The 24,877-nt window shown below is 40.4% G+C and overlaps 1 protein-coding gene across 4 annotated transcripts in view; it reads right to left on the bottom strand.

Annotated features, from left to right (window-relative positions):
* Nucleotides 1–24,877, bottom strand: part of Dip2c (disco interacting protein 2 homolog C) — a 416,803-nt gene that overhangs the window by 12,318 nt on the left and 379,608 nt on the right. For all 4 annotated transcript variants that reach the window (XM_031359583.1, XM_031359584.1, XM_031359585.1 and 1 more), the window contains 4 exons: nt 23,365–23,535; nt 12,264–12,325; nt 5,114–5,171; nt 2,979–3,053 (listed from right to left, as the gene is read on the bottom strand). In XM_031359583.1, coding sequence (XP_031215443.1) covers nt 2,979–3,053; nt 5,114–5,171; nt 12,264–12,325; nt 23,365–23,535 — 366 coding nt within the window. The remainder of the gene's footprint in view (nt 1–2,978; nt 3,054–5,113; nt 5,172–12,263; nt 12,326–23,364; nt 23,536–24,877) is intronic.

The following is a 24,877-nucleotide window of genomic DNA, read 5'->3' as shown; positions in this document are numbered from 1 at the left end:
CTCTGTGGGCTGAGAATGAAGTCACTCACTCAAGTCAAATAGCTTTGACCATAGTAGGAAGTCTGTATACTAAAACCATGCTTACAATTCATCTCTTGGTGCAGCAGAACTGTCAACTCTCAGCTTAGCTATGATGGAGGTAAAATCCTTTGGTGATGTGTCATTGAAGTACAGCCTTATTACAATGAAATCCAAAGTGTAAAAATTGTTCTTATTTTGGGCTTGTACCACAGTAAGAGTCAAGATTTTAAACTCTACTAAATACAAAACAAACAAACAAAAAGACTTTATATATTTATGTTCATTTAAGAAAATACTAGTAGTGATGTATTATTTTGAAATATACAGTTAATATGTTTGGAGTTATTTAAAGTTTATATTGAGAAAAATGTATTTTCACTATTGCTGTAGGAAAGCATCTAATAAGACTGTTCAATTCATTGTTGTTTTATATCAAACAACTTTTATAATACTTATTTCTATTGTTATAATATTTTATAAATTTTAAGGAATGTGACAAAAACGATATTGTAGGTATTGATGGGGGGTCTCTGGGAGGAGTTGGGGTACAAAAGGGAAACAAGAATGTGATTTAATTCTATTTACTTAAAATATGTTTTTAAATGTTAACAAATTCAGATAAATTGAAATCATGTAACTTTTCTCATAATGCAATAAAAATTAAAAAAAAAAAAAAGCTACAGCCACACAACCAAATAAACCATTCACAATCTGAAATTTTCATTAAGGCAGATTACAAGAAGATTTTAAAAGCAAACAAAGTTGCATGAATTTTCCTATAGTTTTTCAAATGTGATGGTCATGTCTAAGAGCAACTAGGAAAATGCTCAAAGCCTTAAGACTGTGACTTTCCCTTTCACTTGGCTAGTATACCTTCTGAAGCAAATAACACAAAGTACAGTGAAGGGGCAAAGTCAGAAAGGACAGAGGTGAATGTGGGGTCTGCAGAACAGTTAGATAGAGACTGGCATGGGTGCGAAACAATAGCTGTGGATGGTGTGGAACCACATGAAAGGCCCAGGTAAATATGGAGCCAACACAATTCCACAGACATCTGTACAATGCATGTAGCGATGATACACAGGACCAGAACCCTGAGGAAGACTTTCAGGTTATACTGTTTGCAGCACGGGCATTCTGAAATTGGATATTTTGTTATTTTTACTAACATTGAAGTAGCTGAGTACCTTGAAGTGAAAACTTCATCTGCACTGTTTACCACTGTATCCAAGACCCCAGATTAGTACCTGGATCCTAGCAGACATTTACTAAGCACCTGCTGAAGTCATTAAAAAGTAACACATAGGTAGTAGGACAATGTCACATAAGGTGACAACTGTTTTCTGTTCTCCAATATGCAATATTTCCTTGCTAGGACAATTGTGACAGATTATATTGACTGTCAACTTGACCTGATCTAGAATTACTTTGGAGAGAAGTCTCTGGGCACATCTGTGAAGGATTTTCTTGATTAGGTTAACTGAGGTGGGAAGAACCACCTGAACATGGGTAGTTCCACTCTTTAGGCTTCATTCTAGACTACAGAAAGAGAGGGCTATCTGAACACCATAATTCCCACTACACCTATGACTATAGATACATTGGGACAGAACTGAAATTTTCTCACCATACACAGAAAAGGTAATTTTATGAAGTGATAGGTGTATTGATTACCTTGAATGTAAGTCATTTTACAATGTTTAAAACTATTACATGTAAAACTAATACATCAAAAATATTATGTACACACCTTGACTTATATACTTTATTTGCTATTTATGGTTTAATCAAGTTGGAGTAAAACTATATATATATATATATACACACACATATATATGCATATATAATATATACACATATATAATATTATATATAATATTAGGAAGTCGACTATATATACACACATATATAATATTATATATAATGTTAGGAAGTTGACTATATATACACACATATATAATAATAATTATGTCCATTCCTGGTTGCCCCAAGAAAGGAAAGAACTCTGAATATAAGTTGCACTTGTTTAACCTAAATCATATTTTATAGAATGACAAGATGTAAACAAGGGTTACAAAGTAGTCAGACAAGAAAGGAATATGGAGAGTAAGTAGAATCGGTTAGGACTTAGTCATGTGTCTATCCACATGCTCTGTGGGAAGTGCTCCTAGTTAGCTGATACTGTTCTGCTGCTGGTGCCATAGGGTAGAGGATGCAGAGATGACCACATACAGGGATCTTAAGCTGGGCAGCCAAGGCATAGGCAGAATAACTGGAAGGAGAGGTTAGACTTGGGCTGTGTCATTTGCTCATGCCCTCTACCTTTTCAGAGAAATCAGTGGAGAGAATAAGAGAAAGGACAAGGTGTGACACTTGACCTCACCAAATGGGTGGCATCAGCACTGCTGATGTCAGTTCTGAAAATCTTAGGCTTGGAAGCATGATGAGCTATTTTCCTCTAGTCATACCTTGCCAATAGCATGAGGGGACCAAATGGCAGGGTGTGGATGTCATCACAAGTGACATAAAGCACCACTCTTCTCTCTGATCTATAACACACATCTAATCACCACTTTTATAATCTTGGGCTTTTGAGTTTCATGGCCATTGTAATAGGTGAAGCTCTGGTCATTTTGTAGGTTTCAATAATTTCCTGATGAAGGAGTTCTTAGAAACAGAGAAGGCTCATGAGAACATTCTCTAGAGTCAATCTGCAGAGATCAGACTTGCTGTGCTTTTGGAATTATCAGACACTGTGTCTCCTGTGTCCTTCGGGGTATGCCACTCTATAATACTGAGCCTTCTGGTGATGATTGAATCTGGAAAGCACAACTCTAGCTCCTCCCTGGACACCATGACTTGCCTCATGTGAGCAGCATGAGCTGTGGATGCTAGCAGGTGCCAAAGCAAAAACAGGCTCAGAGGACAGATCTTCCAGAAGGCTCTGTGTGACTCACCTCTCCAAGGTGGGAGTCTCCCAGTGGGCCTTTCGTTTCTGGATTGGCAATAATGATCCGGACCCCAGGAAGTATCTGTTTGAGAAAAAAGAGGAGACAATTTCTAATTGTGGCTAAAAAGGCAGGTAGGCATCAAACACTCTCCCTTGGCAATCTTACCCAAACGCCAACTGGCCATTTCATTTCTAAAGACCATTTGGAAAGCATCATGGCATAAAGTTAAGTGTGTGCCAACACCAAAGAGTGTTCTTGCTACCAACGCTCTACAAGTCTATAGTCTGGGGCACAGGGACTTTAAAACACAGACATCTGATCATTATTCATATCTCAAAACTGATAAATGCCCATATCTGACCATTTAAGAGGGAATTCTGAAACAAAACCCATGTTAAATGATCTAACATTTCACCCAGTCTGATGTGTAAAATAGGAATTTGCCCACACTGATTTAACAGCATGGAATATAGAAACTAAGGAAGAAGGCAGGGCCAGAATCAGCCTGAACTGCGGAAACTGCAGAGGGAGTTTGCAGGGATGTGTGTGGACTAAATGGAACCAATCTCCAAATGATACTTGGTAAAGTCAACAGAGGATGTTTTTGTGGTTGGTAGAAGTAAAAGTGGATGGGTTCTGATAGGAACACCTGTCCTGCTATTTTTTCCTCTCTACTATATTTGCATGTTAACCTCCTATAGGACCTATCCCTATGGGTGAACCATTTATATATAGACACTAATATTAAGTCCTTCCTCCCAATGTACATTCAACTTAGCAATAGTTTACTGTATCACATTGCAAAGAGCTCAAAGGTCTACTCTAAAATCTCAAGTTTTCTGACCTGAGGCAGGCCATATTTAACATTCAATAGTCAAGTTGAAGCAAGACATTCTGTGGTAGAAACTCATGTCATCTTGGAGCAGTCAGATTGCACTTGAAGGGTGATGCTCTGGTATCTGTACCTAATAGGCCCTGAAATTGTGTTGGGGTGGTGGTTACCACCTTCCTACCACAAGAACCACTTCATTAAGGAATAGGACTTTTAGTTATGGACATACAGACTTTAAAAGGCCCACAGCAACATATATCCAGGACCTAGAGAGATGACTCAGTGAGTATGAGTAATTTGCCCTACAAGCATGAGTGCATGAGTTCAAATCCCCAGCACCCATACAAAAAGCTATGTATGGTTGTGCATACTTGTGACCCCAGCACTGGGGAAGAGAGACAGGTGGATCCCAACAGCTCTCTGGTTAATCAACCTAGTCAAAAATGTGGTAGGTTCTACTTAAGGGAAGATCATGTCTGAAGGCAATATGCAAAGAATGAGTGACAGAGGAAGGAACCCCAATATCCTGCTCTGTCTGCTGCCTGTGTGTGTGTGTGTGTGTGTGCGTGTGTGTGTGTGTGTGAATATGGGCATGCATACCGCATATACATCCACAAATAAAACAAACGTAAAAATAGAACTATGTCAAATGGAGGATGATTTGTCATTTGGGTCAAAAAAGTTAAAAAAAAAAGCATGTACGTTTAAATACACTTTTTAGTTTTGTTTTTACAGAACAATTCTGTAACAATGTGACAAAAACTAAACTCCTAGATGATCACTGAGAACCATTATCCACACACTTCTTTAGTGTAATATCTTGATTTTTAACTAGATCACTAAGATAACAAGAATCAATAGAATAGTTCACAACCTTTGCTTACTTAGGTATGAACAGGTGACTAAATAGTAGCCAATGATATTTAAGTATAAGAGAGTATGAGAACCTTCTCAAGGTTCTCAAAGTCTTTTCTTCTTCTGAGGGCTGGAACAAGGGACTAATAATTGAACTGGAACAGTCACATTAAAACCTTTGCAACCCCTCAGAACAGAGCCCATAGAGAGATACATAGCATTCAGGCTTCCAGCGGCTGCAACGAAACATAGCTTTTTTTTTTTTTTTTTTAAATTATGTTCAAAACACTATTATTGACTTTCTGTACTCATAGTCCAACCTCCTGAAACAGTATCTTCAAGACAGCTTTTTTTCCCTGGGGGTCTCTGGGAGGACATTTCTTCACACGTTAAAACCTATTCATCCTTACTCACCTTTATGCTGGGATGAGACTTTCACACTTTTAATACTTACTTTTCCAGACTCCATCAGAGGTAAGCTGTGAGGAGATCCCCTTTCTACCAACCGGACTCTGTAGGTAGAAACACACATCACTCAGTGAGCTCTTTGGATCACACTAGTGTCTTTGGCTACATGGCTTGGGCCTGGCAGGCTATTTAAGTTAATTGTTAGTATTATTCTATGGCAAAGGGGGAAGTCCCACAGAAGGCTACTGATAGTAGAGGCAATAATGCCCTGGCAAGAACCGAAGGCAAGAAAACATCAGTAATGGACACAGGGAAAGGATATGGAGCCACATTTGCTCCATCTACAAGACAACTGGAAAGATGACTTTGTACACAAAGTGGACAGATGGGCATTAAATGGCATCCTTAACCATGAGAGGGCCCAGGCATGACCTTTAGGCCTATAGTTGGTATAGTTATGCTTGAGTGTAGACAACATGCTGAGGAAGACAGAATCTCTGGGCTAAGTAGCCACAACTGGCCTGCTAAACTAAGAGTGCCTGAGTTGAAAAACAGTGAAAATCCTCTCTAAAAGGAAAATAGTTAACAGGAAGCTGGTCTGGAGAACTGCCGAGAAGACCGTGGCTGACCATGCCCTGAGCTGACTCACCTTCCTGCCCAGAGGCTTCATCGTTCATGCTTTGTGATCTTCACTGCTCATTTTCCTTCCTGTCAGTTAAACAAGGACTAGATGCTATTCACTTACCTACAAGGCAATTGGTGTGTGTGTGTGTGTGTGTGTGTGTGTGTGTGTGTGTGTGTGTAGGGGTGGGATGGAGGCCAGAGGCCAACACCTTCTACTTTGTATTTTTTAGACAGACAATCCCACTCGCTGGAACTTGCTAAGTAGGTATGGCTAGCTTTCCAGAAAGCTCCAGAGATCTACTGTCTCTGGCTTCTCAGAGCTGATATAAACATGTGTCATCATGCCCAACTTTTTGACAAGTTTTATTCACACAATAGAAAGAGAAAGTGAATGTTGACAAGCACTTGAATAGAAAACACAAAGTTGACATATACCTGGGGGAAAAAGAACTAGAAGCAGGTTTGAGGTTAGGGTAACATCATATTATAAGAGATCTTCCTTTTCTGAGCTTTATCTCCATATTCCTCTAAGGCACAGAACACATAAGTCTCCAATCCTAAACACCTGATAAAGACTTTTCAAGGGCCATGGGTGGGGGAAAAATCAGATAGAGGGGGCATTGGGGCACACATCAAAGGGCTAATTTTCACACAACTACAAACAAGGTGATCTGACATTGTCAAGATTAGTATTCTACGCAGTGGCTCTGAACTGAGTTAAGACCTAGGGAAGGCATGAGCTTTGTACCAACACCCTTACCCTGAGAACATTTACTGCCAGGCTACTATGCAAAGTTAATAAACTAAGAATATCATGTGTTCATCCAGGGCCTTTATTGCAGTCTGAGTTACAGAGGTTGGTAGCTGTTACTAATACCTATTCCTTTAGAACTTATTTATAAGGTTAAATCCTTGATATATGACCAAGGAGAGGTGAGCTAGCTCCAGAATGGGAAAGAACTCCACATTCAGAACTTGGCTCCACATTCAGAACAGGAGCTCAATCTCATCACCGGCACTGCATGGCCTCACCAGTAGCAGCCTCCTCCTGACATACATGGTTAGTTAATGGGATATTTGAAGAGGGTGAGAAATGTGAACCATATTATCTTTCATGAGCCACTAAGAAAAAGACTTTGGAAGCAAGCTCACCCTAGGAATGGAAAATAAAAATTTGTATCAAATAACCCATGGAAGAGATTCTACAAAGGGCAAATGTCCTTCAGTTTTCTCCATGGAAGACAGTTAACTGATTTTCAAGGATACTTCAGAATATAGTTTCAAATGCTGGTTAATCAGAAAAATGATATTATATTATGATCCTGTGATCACATTCTAACATAATGTTTAGTGAGTTAAAGACTCCCCATCTCTGAAGAGACCCAAAGCTGAGATATAGGAAGAGAAAAAAGCTAATAATAAAGATTAAAAATTTCATTTAATCTCAAGGCACCTGTCAGTCACTTCAGTTAGAGGAACAATAAGACCCCAGGGAGCAGGTCAAGAATGGTACAAAATACAGAGCAGTGTGACAGCCCATGTACAATTGTTAGGACAGTCATCTGCCAGAGGTGAGTGTCTAGTAAAAATGAATATGCTGTACCCATGGCCCAGCTCCTATCTGTGAGAGCCACGGGCCAAAGAAAGTTGACTACAAGATTAATGCATTGTGGTCAAGACAGCAGATCCCAACTCTTCCCAGAAAATCCTGGAATGTACTTTGGAAAGTATGCAGGAACACTGGCACGTAAACCCCAGAATCACAGATTCATGTTAGCATGTGCACACACATATACAGAACACACCTGTGTGTATGCAACACACACAATACTCCTAACACACACACAAGTAGACACACATCCTTACACATACGAAGTCCTCATTTGCTTGTAGCACCTTTTTACAATCATGGGCATATATATGTAGCTTATAGATAACATACTACCCAGATGCTCTTACATTTTCAACACACAATACCCTCTAGCAAACATAAGCATATGTGCATGTGTTCAACACACCTACATCACACCACACACATGTACATGCAGAACTCATGCCACTCACATAATGCACACCAGGTCCCAAGCTAGCAGAAAGTCCCTGGGCAAATAAATGTCTTTGATTTTATCCTTCCTTCTTCTATCCCACTGTTGACCAACATAACCCTACTGAGATGCCTTTTCTCTGTCCACTGCTCTTGGGAATCTTGATATCCAGCTATTCACTAAATTGCAATTAATCTAAAATCCACGCTTTTCTGTCATTCCTTCCTGTCTGCCTTCCTCCCAGGGTAGTTTTCCTGGAGCCCAGGCTAACATCAAACTTGTTATGTACCTGATTTTCTGGTCTCCCTACATCTGCCTCCCCAGTTCTGGCATCCCTGGTGTGTGCCACTACCTCCAGTTTATACAGTGCTAGGGATGAAACACAGGATTTCTTACCTGTTAAGCTAAGTAAATGCTCTAACTGACCTATATCCACAGCCCTAGAATTCATACTGCTCTAGCCACACCCTTTAATCATGACTTCAGCTTACACTCCATGATGGAGGCAAACAAATCTTCACACTAATACTGGGTTAAGATCTGGCAATCCACTAAAATTGTATCTTGAAATGTCTAAGAGATGTTTTTGTTTTCTACCTAAAGATGAAACAATTCAAGTGCTTAAGAAAAGATCAAACTGAAGACTTAAGAAGAGATCAAGTAACTGTAAGTTCATTTTCAATAAATACACAGTAAATAATACCTTTAAAAATTAATAACAATTCTCAAATAGCCCCCGAACATTTTCTCTTGTATATGTGGGAACTTGTATATTCCGGAAACTGAAGGAATATGTATCCTCATTATGTGAGGCAGAAATGTTCTTCATGGCAACCTGGCTACAAACAGATTACCAAATCCCTAACATTGGGGCTACAAGAATAGAATAGGTATTACAGACAAAGGCATAACACCAAGCATAAGTGGTTAATGCATCTATTTGATTCCTTGCTTCTAAAGGGTGGGCCTTCTGAGACCTTGATCTCAACCTCTGAGCTAGCTCATACCTATCTGACCTCTTTCCTTCTTTCTCTCACAGTGCATACACAGAATACTGATAAACTAAGCTTCCCTAAGTTAACTAAGTGAAAACTGGGCAGGTATCTTGACACTCCCAAGTGAATGTCCCAGTAAATCAATTGGTAAAGTAATTAATCCTTATGACAGATCCTCACATAGGTGTAATGAGAAAACTACTACCCTACTTTCATAGGAACACCAGAAGAATGAGAGGATCATCGTTGTGAGAACCCTCCTGTCTCACTGCCTTTCAGCTGTTGGCCCTGCATCTTCTCTGAGGGAAGCACATTAGGGTGCTGTGGACTGATATACTTAGGCCTCTGTAGGGAAAACTTAGACTCCTAGAAATCTCCACCCTCTCTCGGCACAGCAAGGGTCCCAGGAAGTTTCAAGGTACTCCAAGAGCCTCAGAGTTCTTTTTCCTTCAGCTATTACAGATACCTGCAAAGACTCATTTTATTGTGCCATGATAAGCATAGGGAAATTGAAACCCCAGAGCTAACACCTTGTTCCAGGGTCATAAGCAGGGAAATCTTGACTCAGACCTGTCTGAACCTGGAACCTTTATGTCACAGGATCTGCAATACAAGGTATATTTTACGTTTGTCAATCAAGGTCAAAAGTAATGCTGAAGATGTAAAACCTGGGTATTATTTTCTTCTGGGAAGAAGTGGCTTCAGTGTGGAGGATGCAGTGTTTGAGTTGAGAATGACAGACTTGGCTTCTCAAAAGGTGATGAGGGAAAACCCATTGGAAAACACCTACCATAGGAGGATCCAGAGGATGCAGATGGGGTTGTCAGTGTGTCTAGATGTCAGGAAGGTGACCTCCACTGACAAGTGAATGAAGGATGAAGACGATACTAAGATTCTATGCAGCAGGCCAAGGAAAAGGGGCCTAGGCAGATGAAGTGAGGTATGTAGGACAGATTTCTAGAGAAGGCCAAACAAGTAGGAACATTGTAAATACCTGTCATCTTGAAAAATAAAGTGGAGGAGGGTCTGAATCAGCTTGAGTGTCTCAAGCACTCACCCATATCCTGCAGTGGAAATTTAAAGAGAGTGAGTTGCAGAGTCATGGAGTCAAAGAAGTATCTTTCAGCCCCACACTGTGGGAAAGAGCTGCTGGGGTAGAGAAAGAGAAGCAGACTCGACCAGACAGAGCAGATTGAAAAGGCCCCAAGCAGACCTGGGTGAAGGAGGTGGAGGGGTAAGTTCCCAGGAGATACTCTAGTGGCTCAGAAATAATCCTCAGTTTTTCTCTACTATAGAAGAGAACTGAGCAAGTTATTTCAGGGAAACAGCACTGCATAATATCCATGTTCTAAGATGGTACTTGGGCCAGTCTACCATGCTGATGGGAGGCCTGGTGACTGCTCGGACATAGCCCCTTACTTTAAGATAGTCCATGCAGGAGGAGCTGTGGCCTAGCAGTCCATCAAGGGCAAGATTGTTCATGATCATTACAATTGATGACATGTATCCAATGACACATGACCCTGGAGCAATTTCTAGTATACAACTCACTGTCATGTCTTTTTCCAATTATTTTAATGTGCAAAGCAGCCTAGGCTGGGAAGACTATTACTACTGACTTGAAATTAGGAGAAAGGCATCTTTCGGGGCCTTAGTTAAGATCACAGAATTGATTGACTGCAAAGGACTCATCTTTGACACAGGCCTCCTGCTCTTCCCAGCAGTACAGGACTGATGTGATGGTCAATACAGGTCACACACCACTATACACCATGCAGACCCTCACTTCATAGCAGTTCCCCCACACCCTGCTCTTGCAATATGAAGATTTGTCACAATGAAGACAAATGATGGCTAAAAGATTAACAGATGAAGATAGTTCTTCAGACTGTTTTTTTCTCAGAAGAAAAATCCCAAATCCAATTTTAGGCCATTGCCCAAATACTCATAACACAGGAGAATATCCAACCTCAGTGCACTGAAGTCTTCTCTCCCTGGATTTGGAAGGATAGACTGAGGGCAGAATTGCTGAAGGGCCACTAGCATGGGCACTCTTTCAGTACGATATACAAACAAGACATTATTTTTCAGTAAGGTTTACAGTCAAGTGGATTTGAATTCAGATGCAGAGCTCCCACTTAGAGACCCTCACACTTCTGACCTGGGACAACTATTTCATCATTCTAATGCTGGTTCTGAGACTAGACAGTGGTCCAGATTCAACCCTGCACATCCAGAACCCGATTCTGTGGAGGACAGTGGTGAGAGGAAAGTCATGTTCATTGGTTCCTAGTCACCATGTAAGGGCCTTTACTGACACAGCCTCTAACGTCTGTGATCAGGTGAGAGTCTAACGCAGGATCATGCAGGCCAGGCCAGCAATCTATAAGAGTGCTGCTGGCTTTTGATTTGTGCTGCTAATATCACAGTGCCCATTCCATGAACTACAGGGCATGAACAATGTCCCTCTCTCTACAAACTACTTAGCAGCATATCACTTTTGATGACAAATTGTACCAATCAGAGAAGGCTCCAGATATGGACCAATATTGGGTAAGGGTATACACAGCCTTATGGAAGTAGGGAGTGATGACTACTCTGATCTCCTGGAGGTGTCATGTTCCACCTAGTCACCAAAGTTGGATGCCTTGTCAGTCTGTACAGGGAATGGTTCCTGTCTCTGACGAGTCTCAGCTATCTCTTTGGTGAGGCAGGGCACACACTGCTTCCCTGGTCCTCAGCCCCTAACCACACAACCACTCTTTGACTGTTTTTCCATTTATTATAATGTTGATAAGTGAGCAAACGTCTAAAAGATACAGGGTAAACAGCACACTACCTGACGTACAGCAAAACCTTCATGTAAAACCTAACCACCTATGAAATACATCAACCTGTGCTCTGTCTGTACAGAACACAACAACGTTGGGGCACCTCCATGGCCACTGAGCAGAACACAAACCATCTCAATGGGGAGGACTGATGTAAAATAACAACATTTTTTTCTTCACTCTTGGACATCTCAATAGATTCTTCTAGTTGAGGCAGGGCATTCTCCAAAAGGACTTATCTTGTATGGCTCATGTTTTGCCTTCCTGAGATATAATATAAAAACCCAAATGGGCACACACCAATAATCCCATTTAAAAGTCTGTTCAGTAACTTTGCAGAAAAGGTGAGTTCACTTCAACTTTAACTGTTTCATAAAACACCAACATATGGTGTAAAAATTGTATACATCCCTCATGAAGAAATGTAGCTGGAATGTTGACATATGGTGACATGAAAAATGAGACCTGAGATGGGCACGACTTAAAAGCCATGTGGCACCTCTAGTCACACCATAAATCTTGTACAACCAAGTTTTTATCTGTAAAGTTTTAGTCAACTTTCCCAGGCCTACACTTTCTCCATATAATGATAATTTAAACAAGTAATCATGGCTACTTTCATCTTGCTTAACTTGGAAACATACTTGCTGGGTCACCAACAATGGAGAAAGGGAGGAAAGAAGAGAGGAGAAAACCCATACCTGTCATGTCTCAGGGCTCTCATGTCAACATAGACAGTGGTGGGGTCAGGTCCCGATGTCCCCTGCAAACAACAACACAGTGTGGTTAACCTGTTTGCATGGAAAGAAGCTGTGTATATATACCATATAACTGGTAGGCATTTGTTTGGTAAAACTTTAAGCTGAACAAACAACCCCAAAGACTATTGTGCAAAATCTATACCTCTCCAAGTAGGTGCCCAGCATCTGATTTGATCATCTAAATTCCCAAAGGGACACCTTAGGACCACACTGGCCCATCACAAAGCTTGACCCCAGCCACGCATGTATAATAAGAATGAAGGGAGGAATATAACATGTTTTACTAGAAAAAGTTTGGCTGCAAAAGTGGGTTGTCAGGATATGAAGTGTCTCTTGCTCAGAAATTGTCACTACATGCATTCAGAAAGGCTATTTTTAGACCTTAAGATACTGAAGCATAAGCATGACAGGAGGTGACAGATTGAGGGGGAAGATACAAGAGATAATTATTTTGTTCCTTTTAATCCTGCTTGTGCCTCTAGCCTCAGATGGTTATTTTTGTCTCTGACATAAGTCAGGGAGGTTCTATGCTTCTCTAAATCAGCTGATCAGTAAGTACTTTGAGCTTTAACATAGCAGTCCAGACATCTCATCTTGGAATCATAAAGGTCTTCTAAAAATATACTGGGCTGACTTCTGACCAATGGCCTCTGCTCAGAGAAGGTATGTATTACTGAGATGACCTAACATTTTACACATGATAAGGCAATACGATAAGAAGGTTGAAAAACACGGCAAACACAACAGACTTGTAAGAGGGCTGGGGAAAGTTACACCCTTCAAAATTTACTTAACTGTACTATATTTCTTTAAATATAAGAATAAAAACAATAACATCTTTGCTGGGTATGGTGGCTTATGCTTTTAATCCCAGTGCTCAGGAAGCAGGGACAGATACAAGTGGGTACTTTTGGGTTTCAGGCCAGCTAGGGCTACATTGTGAGACCCTGTCTAAAACAAAACAAATCACCACCTCTTTTTTACAACACTCAGGGATAGTGATGCCTGGGATCCCAGCATTGTGAGCAGGAAGAGGAAACACAAGCAAGCTGTGGATGCTCACAGTGACAGTGGCCTCCAGTGTTCTTTCCATCTTGGAGAAACATTGTCTGATGAAATGAGCAATGTGAGATTCATAACCATATGAGGTCAACTAAAGACCAGCAAGGCACAGAATGGGTCCTGAGAAGTGGGAGATGGTGGGAAATGGAAATAGACCCAGTCAGCTATGGAATGGTGATCACACTCATGGTAACACACCTTTGGGTGGTGCTACTTTAGGTGGCACAGAGCCACAGGCCTACAGACTACCTGTCGATCTCTTCACTACACTTCCAGCTTGTCTCAGTGCTGGAAGCTAGAATGGCAGGAGGGAGGAAGTGGGTGTATGCTTGTGTGATGAACAGAAAAGTCCCCTACCTGCTCGGCCAGTGTCCACAGCCTGTGGGGCTACAAGCAGCAAGAGGGTTGGGACAAGAAAGAAGGAGAATATACCAAGCCAACAGACAGGAAGGACACAAATAGGAGAGACACACACAGAACAATGCAACAATTAAGAATGGGATGAAGAAAAGGGAAGGATGGGGTGGGGAAGAATGCAGAAAGCAGGGAACAAAGTAAAAACAAGGTCAAAACAATGTCAAATGTGGAAACCATTAAAATTAACCACTATACTGTTAAAGATGGAAAAAAAAACTGAAAAGATGTCAACATTCACAGAGTACAAAAGAGAAATAGAGGACAGTCCATGGCATGTAAATTGTCACAGGACCTTTATCAGTAAGGTAGATAGTACATCTCAACAGTGACTTTAGGGTGCTTCGCATTCTCTCTTTCCAATGGCACTTAAAAGTATATACCTTATTGGTTCACTTCAAAGTATATATTTCACTGGCTCAATTTAATGACTTTATCAAGTTTTTAAAAAATGTGTGTGCATGTGGGTCTGTGCCTCTGAATGTAGGCAGTCACGGAGGACATAGGTGTCAGATTCCCCTGGAGGTATAGAGGGTGGCAAGCTGCCCAATATGGGTGCTGGGGACCGAACTCAGGTCTTCTGCAAGAGCTATCCATGCTCTTAACCTCGACGCCACCTCTTCAGCTCCTTAAGTAATTTTAAGTTCCTCACAATAGTGAAGAGAAGCCTTTACATCTGCAATTACAGTATCTCACCCTATTCATAAGATCAGTAAGATAAAAGGGTCAAAGGTGCATTTCTGAGGTATAAAGGTATCAAGTACCAGGCTCCTAAATTATATATTTGCTTCTTCCTCTTTACACATTGAGTTTGACTGCAGCCTAGGCTACATAAAAGCCTGTCTCAAAAAAAAACAGTCCAAATTTTTTAGAGACAGTGGGGTAAGACAGGCAAGTTTCAAAAGATAGTGAAAATCTAGCTAATTCACTGGCCTATAATTTATCAGTCTATGCCATTAGTTGCCAACTTGGTAAATGGAATGAGATTCACAGGGACCATCTTGCCTAGTTTTGAAGTGTTTTACTAGAACATGGCCCATTTGTTCACACACTATTTTTCTTTTGAGCTGACCTTCTAAAAAGACCATAGCAACACTAAGCCTGACTTTTTCACTCTGGGACAGTGAGTGCCTCCCTTCAGAGGGTTGGCAAGCAACATGTGAGCACTCAGGCTGCCAAAGTCTGATAATTGTCATACAAACAGACTTTGGGGTTCATGGACGTGTGGAACCCTTCCTACTACTTCAGTGAAGCCTCATGAAATCAGTTTCACTTGGGTGACTGAATAAAGATACAACTTCAGGGCAAATATCTGCAGTGCACTGATGACCACTTGGCTTGCATTGGAAATTGGGTGAAGTGCTTAGTCCTGCTATGCCATGTGGGAATGACAGTACTTACTTCACTGATACACTGTGTGTTGTTTAAACAAAATAGCCCATGCAATGTGTTGGAATGAATGTCTCGAACACAGAACACACTGAATCAAACTTAGACATCTATTTGATATTAATGGCTTAACTTTTAGCCAGGCTGTGGGTAAAAGCACAGTCTGAAAACCAGGAACATTTCTTGACTGTACCGAAGAACAAGTCAAATGATGGAGAATACAGGTCCTATGATCTCAGACTGGAGTCTTAATTATCAAGAACAACATATAACAGAAGAAAACAGAATGTTGTAGCTGCCAGTGACTAACTCCCCAGAGCATGCAAAAATCCCTGACAGCACTTTATTTTTACTTCTCTCATCTAAGAATATGGCAGAGAAAAACAAGTGGCTTGAAAGCTCAAATTAATTAAACTCTTATTATAGCTATTTGTTTTACGCTGGAAGAGAGTTACACTGCCCTCTGAGCATTCCACTTTGGTCTCTTTAACGATCAAGGACTCTTAGTTCTATCATTGTGACTACTGTATTTCTCTTTCTATGTTAGTTTCAAAATTTAAGGTTGACTAGAACTTTTACTATTGATTTAATTCTACAAAGTTATTTATAAACAAGCTTTTCACTCAGATAAATCACTCATCCTATGTAATAAGACCATCAGCATTCATATTTAAGGTTTTTTTCCCCCCTTAATGAGAAAAACATCTGAAGTCTCCTTTGGGAGATGGAAGGACATTGCTTATCCTTCTCTTCCTTTAATGAAAAGAGGATGCTACTTTATGTATTACATAGCTAATGAAGAAAGAGTTCTTGGCTTTAAGTAGCTGTCAAAGAGATGGAAAACTGTCTCCAAGACAGGTTAATAAAAAACAATGACACTGTTTAATGGTATTGCAGAAAATTATGTTAAGCTGGGCACAGTGGTACATGCATTTAATCCCAGTATTTGGGAGGCAGAGGTAAGCAGATCTCTGAGAGTTAGAGGCCAGTCTGGTCTACATAATGAATTCCAGGAGCCAGAGCTACATAGTGAGACCCTGTCTCAAAAACAAACAAATCAAAAAACAAAATAATCTAACACTTAAGTTAAACACTAAAGTAGTAATTCAATATTTGCAATATCTACTTTCATCATATATTCAACAAATGAGAATTGTGTCATTTTAATAGCTCAAGATTCTGAGAAATGCCATTCCTAAAGGTGAACAATGGCTATTTTTATAATTGTTTATTTTTGTTTGTTTGTTTGGTTTTGGTTTTTGGTTTTTATTCCAAAGCTCTGTCAATTAGCAAAGTCCACTTAACCTTTCTATGCCTTTCTCTCATCATTAAAAAAAAACAATGGCTAAACTTTATCCTTCATGTGTATGGGAGGATCTAACTAGAAGCTGCCCTAGTCAAAGGGTTTGATATATTTGTTAAAAATACTCCTAACTCTGTTTCTGTGTTTTGTTACAGAGCAAAGCTTGGATATCCATTTTCTCTTGTAAGTACAATTCATTTGTTGGAGATTTGCACTGTGAGTTCATTTTGGAGGAAATTCACATGTGCTATATGCTTTTTATATGGGACACTAAACTCTGACTGAGAAAGTATTCATTTAATCACTGTAACTTCTGTTGAAATGCATAGGGCTGATGGTTAGATGCCCAGTTTCAGCATTTTTCTGTTCATACTCAGAAATGACAGCATTGGCAGATGTGACAGTGTTGGCCGCTAGAGGGTCATTAGTGAAGCTATTCCCTAGCACGGCTGCTTACAGAAGACATGAGAGGAAGTGTAGAGCAAGAAGAGGAAAAAGAAGGAAGATCCTTGTACACTTGGAATCTGGAAGGTCTTGGAAGGGACCAGGACTAAGACACAGCCTCTGCCACATTGCAGATGAAGGTCTCAGCATGCAAAGGCATGGTGACTCCACAAAGAGAAGGTGGTTCAACACCAGCATGACCAAGTGTGAAGAGTGATGTGAGAGTGGGCAGTGAAAACACCTAGGGACCACAGGTGAAGGCATTTGCAAAATAAAAACAAACCCCAAGTCTATTCCTTCTAAAGCTTAACTTTTAGAACTGCATTCATTTACTTACGATTGGTGTGGGAGGAGAATGCTGTACCTTGGTATGTGTGTATAGGTCAGAGGACAACCTGTAGAGTGCTCTCTGTCCACCACAAGGTTTCTAGGTTGCTCTGACCATCATTCTCAACTGTAAGCACTTTTATCCACTGAGTTATTTATCTGGCTCCTTTAAACTGTAAAAGGGTATGCTATCTGATATATTTGTGTATGTATATGAGTGTATACAACTATAGATGTACCCATGTAGATCAACTACTGCTCCTCAGATACTGGCTTGGAATTTCTCAAGCACACTAGGGTGGCTGGTGGTTGAGTCCAAGATTCTCCTCTTAGGTGCTGGGATTTCAGGTGTGTATACCAGACCTTGACTCCTTTATAATGTGGGTTTAGGATTTGAACTCAGGTTCTTTCAAAACAAGCATTTTAAACTAAGTTACTACCCTAGCCCTCTCAGATATGTTTTAAATGTTATCTACTATGTCTGTTCAGCACTAGAAAAACTTGCATAGATTTCATCTTTGAGTATTTAAGGCACCGTTGAGGCCTTTTGGTCTGTAATTAAAAAAAAAAATACTGTATCTATAAGGTACATAGAAGCTTAAAAGGCCAGCAAACTCCTCTAAAAGTGACACCATTAATTTCACAACACACTATCCCTAAGGAATAGAAATTTAAAGCCTAGAGACAGAAACAGGGCTCCCTTTGTAATCTGCTTAAAGTACTGTCTCAGAGAGATTAAGTCACTGTAACTAGCTGATTATCCAGAATCTCAATGTGTTAAAGGGATGTAAGGATGGTGATCAGACATGGAGAAAACCATGAGTAAGAATTGACACTAACATTCCTACTGACAGACCAATGTTTGTGCACAACTGTGATACTGGTCCTCCTCAGAGAAGCCTCACCACCTTCACCACCTTAACCATTTAGGCAGAAGGTTATTTATTCCTAGGCAGAACCTAAGAATAGCTTAGGTTTTTATGTGTCCACTTGCACACTAGTCTTCCGCACACCTTACTTCACATTGCCATGTTCTAGAGAACACAACACAGGCAGCTGTAAGGTCTTCTGACTTCCAGACGATGTGCTCATGGCCCTCTTTGTTCAGCAGCTCTGTCACATAGTTTCATAAAAAGTAACAGAACAGGAATATCTCCAGTGACCAGCCTTCCCCAAGCTTTTTTAGCCTTCTCCACTGCTATCACCTTTCACAGGCCAACATGCTGAATGTGGTATATGCTGCAAACTAGCACCTGCCCAAACACTTCTTTGGTCACCCACCCTAAAGTACCTGTCTGTGCCCAAGGCACTCTTCACCAAAAAATGATATTTACATTTTCAGGGGAAGGGGCAGGTAGATCTATGTGTTGACTGTTTATCATACTGACGATTAGAAATACATAGAGGGTAAGAACTTTGTCATGGGCTAGTTTCTGGGGTAGAGGTAGGCAAGGGTATAGAATGACCATCTTCTGAGCTTCAGAAGTTTTAATGTGTGTGAGCTATGAGTCACTGCCCCATAGCCTGCTGGGCAGTGATGCCAGAAATGGAGCATTTGTTGATACTTTTCAAGAAGATTAAAAAAAAAAACTTTTTCAAAATTAGAAGGATTTTTTGAAAATATAATTACATTTCAAGCTGATCTCAACACAATACTGGCCAAGGATGGCCTTGATCTCCAACTCATGCCTACTCTTCTCAAGAACTGGTATTACAGGGTAGCCATCATGTTTAGTTTATGTAGTGCAGGGTATAAAGCCCAGGGATTTGTTCATGCTATGCATGCCACTCTATCCAGGTACTACCTCCCCAGCTTCACAAAAAGTTAATCCTGTAGCATATCTGGCCCAAATGACCCTTGGCAAGAGGTTACAAACCCCTAAATAGGACCATTACTCCAATTGCTAACAGTAAATACAATTTAATAGCCATATTGATAAGATTGAAATAAATAAAAGAATACATTATTGCTTCCCATTATGAAGATAACATTTCATTTGCTCAATATTGTTAGGGCATATTTATCAGACAACCACTAGGTTCCAGGTACACAGGAGGTAGAAATGTCCTCCTATTTCTTGGATCTTACATTGTTTCATTGTAAACAATTGTTTCAAGTAAGTAGATGGAAAATATAACTAGGGGTGTACATATGCATATATACAATTAAGCTTGGGAGATGAGATGTTAACTCTATGTTCTTAACTTCTTCTGGAGAAACATGAACAAATATCTATTCATCCCAGAGAGAACATCAACAAGTGTTCAATGAACTGATTCCACCTTTAGCTTACTTTATCAAAGAGTTTATCCAGCGTACTTAATGGAATGTAGGTGAGGAGTCACTTACAGAATGGATGCCTTAGGCAGCAGCATCACCAGAAAGCCACCCCAGCATGGGTGATGACTTACGAATGTAACATTCCCAGGAACTCCTATACACCTTGCAGGCAGCTCTGCAGAAGAGTCTCCCATCTTCAGCAATTACTTATTGCTTATCAAAGCATTCCGGTGGGGGCTCATTTGTTAGACATCTCAGGTCAAAGATCTACTGCTACGCCCACTCGTCTACACCAGTTATGTCTACAGTATCGGGGGTAAAAGCTTGATCAAAGACAAGAGGCATTATGGCCCCAAAAGGGAGCTTGTGCCTCCTGGATATTCAGACAGTCGCTAGTATCTCCTAACTCAGACGTGTTCCAGATTAGTCTTTCCAATCACCAACACGCCCTCATATTTAGGCATAATGGTACCCCAAGAAATGATTCGTAAATGGCTAAGATTGGGCATTGTTTCCTGGCCAGCACAACGTTTCCAACCTATCCTAGTTTAATACCAAGCTGTCCATAGCTTGGAATTTCTCTCAAGGAATCTGCCCTGCCAGAGCTAGCAACAGAGGTCAAGCACATTCCTTAGGGCAATAGCTAGTTCACAATAGTTAGAACTGTTTTACATACTAGAGAGTAATGAAGGGCTTCCACTCAAGGACATTAGCTAGAAGTGTTAGGTAGGAACCTCCTAGTCATTACCTCCAGCAGGACCCAGAGAATTAGCATAGGAATACCAAATTAGCCCCAGCTTCCGCCCACTTCACAACTAGATATGCGATCTTGGTCAGTAAGATCACTGACCTTGATGTGTCATCTGCCTACATGACTCTTGTTATCTGCCCTGCTTTCTGTATATCACATAAGCCTGCTTTTCACTTGGTGCAGGAGGACTTGGACTCGCATGCAGGACTAGCACTATGGACTCGCAGAGGGACTCACACCAGAACTTATATGGATTAGGATTCAGACTCATGCAGTCCACAGTCCCCCAGGCCCAGAGCGCTTGGGCCTGGGGTATGCAGCACCAGTCCAGAGGAGATAGCTACTGCTTTAGACACAGTGTGTTTTAGGTGGTCTCAGATGTACTTTAACTGCTGAGCTGCCAGATTTACCATCTCTCTTTTACAATGACTGTAAAAGTCTGATGCCATTTTTAAGAAATACATTCAGATCCTGTACTTCATGTGTCGTCTCTGCCATCATTTCTTCGCCTACGCCTTGTGGACCTGATTAGAACACCGTTTCTCCCTCGGGTTGAGGAAGGCCCAGATCAGCTGGCCTGTGGCAATCTACATGCTACTTTCATTATTAAAATATTGTTCATTTAGAGGGATGAGTATAAATGAAAGACTCAAAAGTTAACAAGTTTGTACACTGTACGACCTTCTCTGCAAAATTTCAATTTTATATACTAACAAAACTACAAAACTTTGCCTTCTTTTGTAGTAATTAATGCTAATGGGGAATCCCTTTCCTGCTTCCCCTCTATTTTGTAATCATCACTGTGATCAAGAGCCTGACTCCAACCTCATGTTCTCTCTCTCATGGTTGCTCTGCTCATATAATGAGCCATTTTAAGCAGGAGGTAGGAGTATTTTATTGTGCGATAACTGCATCCCTGTGAGAGGTGGATTTTTGTGCCTCAAGCTTCAGGTAGAAAGCAGGGCACTGAAAGCATGGTAACTAGTACATGGCAATAGGAAAAAATTGATTTTTTTTTCAAAATAAAATTAGATTGTATTCTTTACTTGGAAAACATTAGCTAACTGGTTAAAAAATATGGCCTAAGTACTTCTTGAGACTCACTTCATTACTGTATATCTGAATAAAATAATGAGTTCTATGACCTTTTCATAACACACACAATATACTTTTATCACAGACACCCCTTTCACTTCCTCTTGACCCCCTCTACTTCCTGCTAACTCTTCCCTCTAATTATATCCCACTGTGCTTTTACGCCCCCTCATTTTTATAGGGAAAACCAAATCTAGAGTCTACCCATGAAAGAAAATACTTAATAATTGTCTTTAATTTGAAACTGGCTTGTTTAATTTAATATGATAATCTAGTTTCATGTATTTCCCTGCAAATGTTGTAATTTCATTTTCTTTATGGCTAAAGTACACTCCATTGTATGTACACACATACCCTTCACATTTAGCACATTTTGGTATAGGAAAAAATTTGAAAACTTGAACATTAAAAAAAAAAGACAGGACACATTCAGTTCATCTAAATAAAAAGATTTTTCAACAATAGGAGAAGATTGAATTTGGGCTTTGAAATTTACTTAGTACTTTCCATTTTAAAGAACTATGCTGTCTGTATATAGTAGAGGATGGCCTAGTCAGTCATCAATGAGAGGAGAGGACCTTGGCCCTGTGAAGGTTCTATGTCCCAGTGTAGGGGAATGCCAGGGCCAGTAAGCAGGATGGAGTGGGATGGTGAGTAGGGGGAGGGGAGAGGGAACAGAGATTTGTTTTAGTTTTTGGTTTTTTTATTTTATTTTATTTTATTTTGGAGGGGAACCTGAGAAAGGAGATATTGTAAATAAAGAAAACATCTAATAATAAAAAAAAAGAACTATGCTGTCTATTGTAAAGGAAAGAAGACAAAAAAAACAGGGAACACATACATAAAATGTTTAACAAGCTGCTGGTAGTTACTTTCTGCTTTGATATTCTCAAAGTTTCTCTGTCTCTCTGTCTCTGTCTCTGTCTCTGTCTCTGTGTGTGTGTGTGTGTGTGTGTGTGTGCACATGTGTGTGTGTACGTGTGTTGAGGGGTGTTAACCAGTAGTAAATTTCAGCAGCTACCCTTCCGAGTATCAATGGCAGGGACAGTGTAGGTAGGGGCCTGGAACCCATTTGCTTTTCTGCAACTGAGTCCAGCATTTGCTGTGAGCCAGCTCAAGGAACTCCTTGTATCTCACTTAGGACGGGTAAGCGCTAGGCACAGACTTGAAGTGCTCATGTGTTATTTTCGGCAATCTTAATCTTGTCACTTCACCCTTCACAGGTTAAGTGTATCAAAAAAAGAAAAGAAATAGTGAAGAAAACTAATGAAGAAAAGAAAACCACCAATACTCCCCCTACTGTTGTCACTGCAAAGCTTCTTTCAGAGAGCTGCTTCCCTCTCAACTATTTCATAGAAATGCAGTAGTCGTGTTTCTATGTTGCTATGGCAACAGCATCTTTGAAGACTTGATCAACACAGAAAATATCTCCCTCCAAAAATCACCATCTCTTTCTCTATATGATTCTCAACCTATGAGTCAATAATTCTCAACCTACGGGTCCTTCAGGTGTTGAATGACACCTGGGTTGCATATCAGATATTTATACTATGATTCATTACAATTAAGAAGTAATCACAAAATAATTTTATGGCTGGGGTCACCACAGCATGAGAAACTGTATTAAAGGGTCACAACATTCTATTAGGTTGAGAACTAGTAAAAGAAGTGGTTTTCTCATATCTAATTTTAAAATAAGTCTGACAACCCAGTTTTGGTCAAGAGCTACTCTTGTGCCAAAGTTAAAACATTCCAGGACACAGTAAGTGATGTGAATAATGACTAGAAAGCAAGTCTCCAAGTAAAAGTAGCAAAGGAAACTGTGTAGCAGTCACACATCTGTGTGGTGACCAGAGACTTGTCTAATGTAAGAAAGCACCTGCCAAGGAAAATCCACTGAGCAGGTCTGAACTGCACATCTGGCATTGAGACTCAGTCTTCTGACACAGCATTTCATGGTTTCAATGAAACTTACCTGTAAGCAAATTGCCAGGTTCACTCTGCAGCCAAACGAAGTGCTAACAGCCCGTGGGTGGAGGCCCAAGTCCTTAAAGAGCTTTGAGAAAGACTGTGTAAGGGCAATTCGGGGACGCTCTTCTGCCACAACCACACAGGTTCTTACCCTGGACAAGTCCAGGCCTCGTGCCTGGAAATAAGGACAGGAACACTAGCTAAGCCTTCAACATGTGAAGCTGTGTTTAACTTACACAATCTTTCACTCATAACCCTACAGGAATACTCTTCTCTTCTAGTGCCATCTGTACTCAAAGTGTTCCTGTAATCTATTTGAGGTTAGTGTAACAAAACCAACACCAAACAAACAAACAAAAAACAAAACAAAAAACCCTAGCCAATCCAATCAAACAACTGAACAAACACAGGACAAAACCATACAGACATTCAAACTAGTAAAGATACCATTGAAAACATGTTTGAAGCAATATCAAGAATGACAAGAAAAAGGGCGCGGCCAGAAGACTCACAGGAGAAGAGCAAGCATTGGTGTGCATTTCTGGAAGGGTAGGACCTGACAAGAATGGACAGATGGTGGGGTTAGAGAGCTGGGTCAGTGCTTAAGTGTGTGCTATTCTTCCAAAGGCTCAGGTTCAGTTCCATCACCCACAGCTCATGGCTCACAGCTGCCATGAATTCCAGCTCCAAGGGACAGACACTCTTTTTCTGGCCTCCACAGGTATCAGCAAACATGGTGTGTTCAAGTGTGCATGTGCACGCACACATACACACACCTTTAAAAAAAGAATGGACATATGGGAAATGGGAAATATGTTTAAACAGAAAGATAGAACTAAAATGCTTAGATAACTTTCTATGACAATTTTTCATTTACACCTGATGAGATTTGAAAAGTCACAGATCAACTTTCATTATCAAGTGCATCTCCATCATTATTTCTAAGGTTCTGCTACAAATATAGCCAGCTGAACTGCACACACGCAGGAAGAGGAGGAAATCAATGGAATGAACAAAAATATTGAATGGTTAAAGCTGCCACACTCAGGCTGGGCTGAGAGAGATGAGATCAGTCACTTCTGATTTCATCTGTGGCCTCAAGTGAAGGTGACGGCGTACAATGAGTAATGCTGGCTTGTATGAAAGAGAGCTGTTGACACAGGAATGACCAAACTAGGGCCCTCATGCTGTGGAAACAGCAGATAACTAAAGAGTCCCTCATGTGCTTTACCACTGGGTTACATTCTCAGACTTCAAGATAACTTTGACATGAAAATCTGATGTTTAACCATAACTGCAGACACAACATTGAATAGGAACAACTAAACTCTGGATGATACTAATAACATTACCTATGACTGTTCAAGTGGCTGTGCTACAATAACAACTCCAATTAGCAATACAAATTTATTTCTACAAATCTTCAAGTGCAGGAATGTGAGTAGAAAGATAGTTTAATCCTCTAGATTTATGTTTCCCATCTTTACAAGGGAGAGTAGTGTGCCCTGGTTCACAGA

This window comes from Mastomys coucha, unplaced genomic scaffold (assembly GCF_008632895.1).
Source record: "Mastomys coucha isolate ucsf_1 unplaced genomic scaffold, UCSF_Mcou_1 pScaffold7, whole genome shotgun sequence".
NCBI classification, from domain to species: domain Eukaryota; kingdom Metazoa; phylum Chordata; class Mammalia; order Rodentia; family Muridae; genus Mastomys; species Mastomys coucha.
This window is presented reverse-complemented; position numbering and strand designations above follow the sequence as displayed.